Source organism: Silene latifolia, chromosome 1 (assembly GCF_048544455.1).
Source record: "Silene latifolia isolate original U9 population chromosome 1, ASM4854445v1, whole genome shotgun sequence".
Lineage (NCBI taxonomy): Eukaryota > Viridiplantae > Streptophyta > Magnoliopsida > Caryophyllales > Caryophyllaceae > Silene > Silene latifolia.
Window position 1 is genome coordinate 24410184 of NC_133526.1, and position 9623 is coordinate 24419806.

General features: G+C 36.7%; 1 protein-coding gene across 1 annotated transcript; it reads right to left on the reverse strand.

Moving 5' to 3' along the window:
• Positions 1-474: 474 nt before the first annotated feature.
• Positions 475-2554, reverse strand: LOC141642178 (uncharacterized). The gene is made up of 3 exons (XM_074450896.1): positions 2360-2554; positions 1727-2224; positions 475-1146 (listed from the first exon to the last, which is right to left on the reverse strand). Exons 1-3 carry the CDS (start codon positions 2552-2554, stop codon positions 475-477), a joined length of 1365 nt encoding a protein of 454 aa, XP_074306997.1.
• Positions 2555-9623: the final 7069 nt, after the last annotated feature.

The following is a 9623-nucleotide window of genomic DNA, read 5'->3' on the forward strand; positions in this document are numbered from 1 at the left end:
AGAATCTTGCTCACTTCGACCCTCTGTTTCGTTATGCCCTCCACTATTCGATGCTGCTCTTTCTACATCACTCTCGACATATTCTTCCTCTACTAATTCCGAGTTATCCTCAACATAAACAGCTTGTTCACCCGTGTTACTTGTTTGCTTGTGTGACTCACTCGGTTCATAGAAAGAAAAGACATGTTCAAAGAACATTACATCTCGTGAGACGAACACCTGTTGAGCATTCAAATCATACATTTTCCACCCTTTCTTCCCTTGTGGATATCCTAGGAACAAACATCGCTTTCCCAGTTCCCCAAACTGGTCACGAGGTTTATCTTTATTGTGGGCATAGCACAAACAACCGAGAACTTTGAGATTGGTCAAGTTTGGTTTCTTTTGATATAGAATTTCATATGGAGTTTTATTTTGAAGTAAAGGGGTTGGTATTCGATTTATGAGATAAGCTGATGTCAAAACACACTCTCCCTAAAACTGAATGGGTAGATGACCCGAAAATCGCAATGCCCTAGCCTTTTCAAGGATGTGACGGTGTTTTCTCTCAACTCTCCCGTTTTGTTGTGAGGTGTCGACATTGCTAGTTTGAAATAGAATCCCATTATTCTCATAATAATTCTTCATTTTCCCGGATAAAAGCTCACTTCCATTGTCACTTTGAATGATCTTAACGAGTTTGTTGAATTGAGTTTTAACCATTTTGCAGAAAATTTTCATGAATTTACTCGCCTCACTTTTCTCTTTCATTAAATAAATCCACACACTCCGACTATAATCGTCTACTATAGACAAGAAATAATGGGCTCGAGATAAACTAGCAATAGGGTATTTTCCCCAAATGTCCACATGAATTAAACCAAACAATTCATCACACCTTTTATTGTTCAAGCTAAACGAATTACGTGTTTGTTTAGCTCTACAGCAAGAATCACAAAATTGACTAGAATCCCAATTCAAATTGTAATTAACTAACTCAGAAAAGGAAAACGATTTACTCCTTGACGGATGTCCAAGTCTTTTGTGCCAAAGTTCTCCATCCTTCGACATGGACACCTTCCTCACGGTCTCCACTTTACTCGACTTCAACTTGTAAACCCCATCATGGTGCTCACCCCGTCTAATCTCCATCCTCGAAACCTGATCCTGCATTACACAATAGTCAGGGAAAAATGTTACAACGCAATTGTTTTCATAAATTAACTATTGCACCAATATTAGATCACACGTTAACGTGGGCACATATAACACATCTTCCAATATGAAATTATTGCTCAACATGACTTCACCATGCTCCCGTGCTTTGATTTGTCGCCCGTCTGGTAACCCTACATTAGACGGCTCTTCGACCCAAACATTTGTAAGACAATTTCATCTTCCTGTCATGTGGTGCGAAGCAACACTATCAAATAACCATTCTCGATCAGTTTTAGTATGCATACCTGTCAATTTGTCACTACCTTCAGGACTCGCATTGAGCAAAAAACGAATTCTCTCTATTTCTTCACTGGTGAAGGTCGCGTTTTTCTTGGACTATTCTCCTTCTTTTGCACTGGACGAATTGCTTACTGCATTCGCCTGATAATTGTCTTTCTGTCCTCGTCATTGCGACCTCCCTCGACCACGTCCTCTGCCATATCCCCCACGTCTGCCTCTTCCTCTTTCTCTTGCTTTCACGGTCTCATAGCCGTGTTTGTCATAGCAATTGTCCTCCGTGTGATAATACTTTCCACAGTGATTGCAATACGGGGGTGATTCTGCTTCGTCCATCCTTCTTTGAATAGCTCTCTTTTCCCTTCGCTGCTCCATAGGACTTCATTGCCATCGCAGGTTCATTGCTTTCTTCTTTTTCCTTCGTTATACTTGAGTGCCTTTCTTCGCGCAACACCAATGCATATGCGCGAGGTAAAGAAGTGATGGGGTCTTCCATCAACAAGTTGCTACGGACATGTCCGTATAATTTGTTATCGAGTCCCATCAAAAATTGATGGACTTTTTCTTCTTCCTTCTCCTTAGCAATTTCGACTGCTGCTCCACAAGTACAATTTGGGGTCTTGCTGTAATTTGCAAGTTCGTCCCAAATCGTCTTCAATTTCGTGTAGTATTCAACCACGGATAACCTTCCTTGTTTGCACTCTGCGAGATCCCCTTTTAACTGGTGTACTCTTGGTGCGTTTCCGGCAGAGTACCTATTCTTCAATTCTTCCCATACCTCTGAGGCGGCCTACTCAAAGGCGATACTTGGATGTAATTTAATGTCGATTACATTCCGCAACCATGCTTTAAACATGGCATTGCACTATCTCCAAGCCACGGACTCAACATTGTCCTCTTCTTTGTCCACGATTGGCTTTTTTACCTTCCCTTCAATGAATGCCAACTTATTTTTCGCATCCAGACCATTTCTTACAGTCGGTGCCCATAAGTCGTAATTATCACCATTAAAGATGATTTGTGTCAACATGAGACTAGTACTATCAGATTGGTGAAGGTAAAGAGGAGAAGTGGTGGGAATGATTTTGCTTTTCGAGCCCTTGCCTTCGTCTCCTGGCATGATGGCTCTTTGGTGTTTGAGTATTTTAATTTTGAGATTTGTGTTAATTAACCTAGCTCTCCGATACCATGAAAATCGAGAGAAACAGAAAGAATGATGAAGGATATTTCTTATTGATCATACGTATAACATTGGTACAATATATACACATTACACTCCTAAAATATCTCCTTAAATATAGCAACTAAATAACCTATACAATATACATTATATTCTAAGATATATTTCATATCGTAATCTAATCATATGTCGATATTACCGATATGTTTCCATATCTATGATACGCAATGTATTAAAAAGCTTTTCTTAAAAAGAATGCAAAATCGGAATAAATGTAAAAAAGTCACAAACTTTGAATTAATTTCGGCACACAATTTACTAAATCCCGCCCATTTTGTCGCCTTGTTCCGAGTTTAGCCCTCTCATTTCTCACCCCCATCAAGAGAGAGACAAATAAAAACCTAAAAAACAAGAAATTCCCTAAAGTGCCACGATGCCGACGATGGAGAGAGGGAAAGGGGACGTCTGCGACGGAAAGTCGACGGCAAGGGGTGGTGGCAGGATTGGTGGTTAAGGATTGTTTCCCAAAGAAAACGCAAGTTACAGGCCCTTGTATGATGTGCAATTGTGCAAACACGAGGAATCTCTCTTCCGTCAATGTGCAGTCATGCGACATCATGATATGCATAAACAAGATGCATCTCAATTCTCATTAAAAAACATGGATCGTTTAATTTGCTTAAGTCTCACCATTGATAATTTGGTTAATTGTAGAAGAAACGATTTTTTTTTTAATTTGTGAAATCCGTAATTAAAAAACATCCATCGATTAAAGCCGTCTATTAAGAAAATTGTTGTTACTACTATTAGGATATTAGGCTCATTAGGGCCGACTATCATTAGGGTTAGGTTACAAGTTACGACGGCCATCGTCTAGGGTTTAAAGTATCGTCGTCTTTTATATATATCGTGTCCATGTATTCTCATGAGATCACAATTCAATAATACAATTCCTTTATGCAATTCTCTCCCTTTCATAATCTTAACAACTACAATGAAATTACTCGTAATATGTGCGATTAATATCCATAGTTATCGAATTATTAGCGATTGGTTAAGATTGTAGAGAGAAAAAGAGGAATTTTTTTTTAATTTGTTTTAGGATGAAGGGTAATATTGGAATAATAGAGGCAAAGCGTGCGGGATTAAGTAAAACAGTGTGCGGGATTTAGCAATTACGTCAATGACACAAAATGCGAACACTCGTCACTTAAAATTTACTTCTTTCATTCAAGTTAATTTTATACATTTATTCAATATATATTTTAAGTTGTATTTTAATGAAATTAAATTGGCTTGAACGAAGAGAGTACATGATGAGGTAGCAATCTAATCCGCATTATCAAGTAATTTATAAGTAATATTATAATCAGTTCTAACTTGATTCATCCCTGAAATCACAGTTTGCGGCGGTGTAATTCCCTCCTGCTGTAGAAATGTGGTGCAAAGTCCAAATTTCTGAAAAATTTCCTCATACAATGAAGCCTTTGCTTGGGGAAACGATCCACGATTCACTTCTTGGCGAACAACGGTACTATCCTTGAGAACTACTTGGAAATACACGAGACAATCGTTAAGCGCCTGTTGTACCCTTCCGTCAGCTTGGCGGCTGGCAATGTCTTTTGTGACGATTATGAGATCGTTGGTAGCACCTTCGGCACATTGTAGGGTTGCGTCGATAACACTAGAGATTGTTGAAATTTCCGTATTGCGGCCAATGTAATCGACGCAATTAAAACACGCTTCCTGATCGGAGGTAGTAATGCCGCACATTTTATTGACGAGATCCGCGTCAACATAGGCTTGTACAAAAGATGATGCAATACATGTCGAGATTAATATTAAAGTAATTATGATAATGTTTTTGTTGCAAGTCATTTTGTTGATTATACTCTCAACTCCCCCTCGCTCAATCAACAATATATAAATGAAAATATAAAATACATGGAATTGTGTTAATTAAAAGAAAATATTGAATTTGGTATCGGATTAACTATTTCTTTCCATTTTTACACGATCATATAACTTGTACAATTTTGTCCAAAAATCAGCTCCGAGAAAATCAGGAGATGGATTTTGGATATCAAATTAGAGTTTTCAGTACCACCGAGTAGCGTAATCTCATTTAGTATTTTCAATAGATCTACCAATATGAACTTGCAGTAAGTTGGTGAGGATAGGTAGGGTAGTTTTGGTCGATAGGCCATTTAGCCACCCAATCGGGTGAGTCTCACGTGGCCCGCCTTGCAAGCTTATTTTTACTTGGGCTTGATATTTTTCTTCCCGAACGTCCCTAATCTAACTTTATTTATACTTGGTATAAGTTATAACTCTATGTAAGATGCGTTAACTATATTCCCGACACTAGTATGGGTATGCCGTATGCCACACTAGGAATGATTGTCACCTCTAATAACTCAAAAACGGTCTGTCGAGCGAGAGAATTGCGCTCATGAACATTATTGTAGAAGTATGTGTTGGGAGTCTGTGACTCAAATTTGAGGCCTAGTACCATAGTATTCAGTCGTAAATGTTCGTTTTGATCGACATGCATTAATAATTGTAGACTTCGAGTTCCTTGATGTCTAAGGAGGAATCCTAACCCGATAATTTTTACCTCCTTTCATTCCATTCATTTGTTTATCTTTATGATAGAAAGAAAAAAAATCGAAGAAAAGTAAAGTAGTCTAAAGTATGAACATTACCAGACACAAAATCTAGTTTTATTTCATTTTTCCATATAAAATGTGACTTAAAATTTAGAACCGAGCATATAAAACAAATTATAGATTTTCTCGATTAATTTTCTTGATTAATCTAGAGCTTTTGTCACCCATGAATTAATTGATAAGCAATCATAAAATCAATATTAACACGATTCATCTCTAAAGCCACAATACGAGGAACAGCAGATCCAAGTGGTTGGACCGACGAGTTGCAAGCCTTAATCTGTTGAAAGACGGTCTGATAAATTACAATGTTAGCGTCCTCAAATGAGCCATCCAAAACTTGTTCTTTAATATGACCAACATGGTTCTTCACGTCTTTGAAATTTGTTATACAAGAATTGAGCACGGTTTTTACCTTATTGCCATCCATTGTTCGCTCAACAATATCTTTAGTGACCTTTATAGAATCAGAAGTCGCGCCTTCTGCACACCGTAGCATTGCTATGATGACTCCCAGTTCATCCACGACGGCCATGTCGTGAGCTACAGAGACGATGCAATTAAAACATGTCTTTGGAGCGAATGTAGGGGCGCACATATCTCGGATGAGTGCTTTGTCGATCTCCGCTTGTACCAAGAATATGGAAAGACGAGACGAAAGTAAGATGAGAATAATAAGAAGGGTGTTTTGGTTGCAAGCCATTTTGTCAACAACTTTGTAACTTAAGAGATGACCGGTTCTCCACTTTATTTATACTCCCTCTCACGCCTGTTAAAGTAAATGAAGGCGTGCACACAAAAAATGAGGTCCTAAATATTTATAATTAATTTCATCAATAAAATTTGTAAATTCTGTGGCCAAAACTGGACGCCCCGATCCGTCACCCGTGGTTTCTCATGGCCTTAGACGCCCCTCCTGCAGTCCCTCCCTCCGTCCCGGTCAATTATTTATATATTTCATTTTTTGGTGTCTCAGTTAATTGTTTACCTTTCTATTTTAGGAATATTTTTTATGGGTAATTTGATCTTTCACATTCAATTTGGTCAACTTGTCATCAATAATTGGTCCGCTCATCTTTTCTTGGTTTTTATGTCAAAAACAAAAGAAAATAAATGACCGGGGTGGATAGAATATACCAATTAGAGATCTTAGAATTTAATTAATAGTGTGTTAATTTAGAAGAAAATGTGACAAATTGGTAATGTATCATGTATATTTTTTCTATTTCAGATTAACTGATTATTTGCCCTTTATGCTAGTTAAAAGTCCGTCTTTTACTAACTTATTAAAAGACTATTTTATAATTTGTTGTAAATAATTCTCCCTCAATTATATGAACCCACTTTTCACCCCAACCAAAAGTTGAGTACAAAAATGCTAAAATGAATACGTATAATATAAAATGGTTTATTAATAAACATGGTCAGAGACTCACATATACAATAAAAGTGTACGTTTATATGATACATGTATCAAATGGAGCACGTGAAGAGATACCACAAATACTATCCTATCATCAGTTGTATAATAGCATTGTACAACCGCCTCAAAGTTATTGAGCTCTTACACAAAGTTGTTGAGCAATTTTACAAGTTATTGAGCTATGTTACGAAATTATTGAGTTTAATAATTATTCTGTTAAGCTCAATAACTTTGTACCATAGCTCGGTAATTTTATTAATAAAACTCGATAACTTTGTAACAAAGCTCAACTACTTTAAATAAGTTGTTGTATAATACATTAACTGGAAGCGATACCGAAAAAGTAATACTCATAAATATTTAATGTGATTTAAGAATATAACATATGAGATTTATTATTTGACCAAGAATTCAAATATGGTTTAATGGACCATTTACATTCCTTTAATTTTAATGACTTATGAGTTATAAGGATATTTTTATATGATAAATTTTACTCGTATTTAAAAGGATGATTTATTTACGAGTATTAAGTTTATGAACAAATGTGGTACATACAAACTATGTGTAACGTGTGAATTGGCAAAAAATACCAACGGCCAATTTTGATTTATGGCATTCATTATTTTGGTTATATTATTATCGTCTATTCGTCTAATTACTATAAATTATTATATACAAATAATTAGTTTATCTTTAAATTATTATTGAGCACCGGACGGTCATTGGTTCGTATCTTGGGAGAGGAACGTATTATTGGGTAACCAGTGCAGTGGGGACGTTATCTCATTTAAGAAAGCGCCACTTATGATACGAAAATTGCACGAAAGCGGTTTTAAATTATAAAGAACAATAACGATAAAAGGGATATTTGCTTCAAAATACGTGAAGATCTCAAAATAATGGGATATTTGCTTTGAAATCTGTCTAGAAATCGAACTAATGGGATATTTATTCGATCTAGACATATAGAATGAATAATGGTGAATTATAAGCAAGACATTGACTATAACTCGTGTTAAAGCTTGAAAACGCGTCAAACTATAACTATTTTTGGAACGAACTCGTCGAACAATGTTTACAACTATAAACGAAACACGTTGTTTTTATTCAATAACTCAATCTAATTGCTAATCTTATTCAACACACTGGCCGCTAATTAAATCTAATCCTATAATTAGTTTTATTCGACTAAACTACGGATTAATTAAATCACATTTGTATCATCCCTTCCCTCTAAGGAAGAAGTTGTCCTCAATTCTTGAAAACTCAACCCATCGGGTTCAAAGACGAATCTGATCAAGATGCGCAATTGAAGATGAACATTAGCAACGAATTGGAATATGGTGTAGAACCATCTTCGATGCGAATCTGCAACTTGTTCGTCCCTTTGAATTTCAAAATCTTCTTGTGCCATATTAGCTTGTGTCGCCTCAACTCGTGCCTTCCACCCCACCACCCTCCTTACACAAAAATAACTTCCTTCAGCATTAACCTCCTCAACAGTTTTATAAATTCTCCCCTGAATCTTTGACAAATTTTAAAGACTCCACCTTTTTGCCCGTAATGGACCATCTCAAACTAAGCAAAACATCCTCGTTGTAACTTCTAGAGTTGGCAATTATTGACACGATACAAAAACACGACACGAACCCGACACGAAATTAGAGGGTTAGGGTTAAGACTATGTGACCCATTTTAAGTAATTGGGTTGACACAGACACAACACGAAATTTAAATGGGTCGGGTTAGGGTTGAGCTCTTTTGACACGAACCCGACACGAATAACCCGTTTATTTAAAAGTTTCATAATATATTTGGGTTGAATCAATAATCCAAACAAACAATTTAAAAACGTTTATTTAAATTAATCATCTTTGGGATAATATGGCTATAAAGCTTAGTTTAGTTTATTTGGTTAAATGGGTTAAGTAGGTTAAAAATGACTTGCTAAAAGATAAATGGGTTAAACAAGTCGGGTTGGGTTATGAAAAAATTAAATGGGTTGGGTTAGGGTTGAGAAAAATGACCCGTTTATGTAATTGGGTTGGGTTAGGATTGAGGTTGTGATGACCCGTTTAAAGTTGACACGAACACGACACGACCGGATCTGTTTGCCAGGTCTAGTAACTTCCCATATCTATCGCCCTCGTAAGACCATCTTGGTTTAAAGAAAGCCAGAGCCGAAGCTCTAATACCACTAATGATACGAGTTATGAAAGCTTAGCAAACTTTTAACGACCTTTAAGGCACACAAACAGAAAGTAACGAACACAAGAAGTGGATAATTGCTCGGATTATAGCGCGATTTGACCAAGAAGTGGATAATTGCTCGGATTATAGCGCGATTTGACCCAGTGGATAATTGCTCGGATTATAGCGCGATTTGACCAAGAAGTGGATAATTGCTCGGATTATAGCGCGATTTGACCCAGGATACATCTTTTCTCTCTACTCTCTTCTATATTATTGTTTACTCATTTGTATTATTATATTTATGTAGTAATATTATTTACGGAAATACAATACTCCACTTTTTCAAACAAAAAAAGCACGAGATGGAATTTGCAATGAAAAGATTTGAGCTTTCCATGTGATGGGCATTTTACTTCTGTTATATACTCACAAGAGGATTCATTTGTATTAGCAATCAAGGTTGATGAAGCAGGATCTGATATTGTGTTGGAACTTGGAAGGGAGAATCAAAGACGGCGAGGTCAGGAGTGTCCTTTTCATTAAACCAACCCCTACGCATGGCTGTTTTAGATTAGCAAGCGTTTCTCAATTCTGGGTCTTGTTAACCTATAAACACGCCATGCGAATTGGAGGTCCTCCTCCTTCCCAAGCTTCCAACTGTATAGACTACAGACCCTATTTCGTTAAATGTTTCACCAAAACCAATAAATTTGCGATGATT

Bases quoted from the DNA above. Each gene is read 5' to 3' on its own strand.
- LOC141642178 (XM_074450896.1), bottom strand. From the start codon at position 2,554: ATGCCAGGAGACGAAGGCAAGGGCTCGAAAAGCAAAATCATTCCCACC. The intron at 2,225-2,359 runs GTAAAAAAGCCA...GCCTTTGAGTAG, and splicing joins TGGCATTCATTGAAGGGAAG to GCCGCCTCAGAGGTATGGGA. The intron at 1,147-1,726 runs GTATTATCACAC...TGTGTAATGCAG, and splicing joins TATTGCAATCACTGTGGAAA to GATCAGGTTTCGAGGATGGA.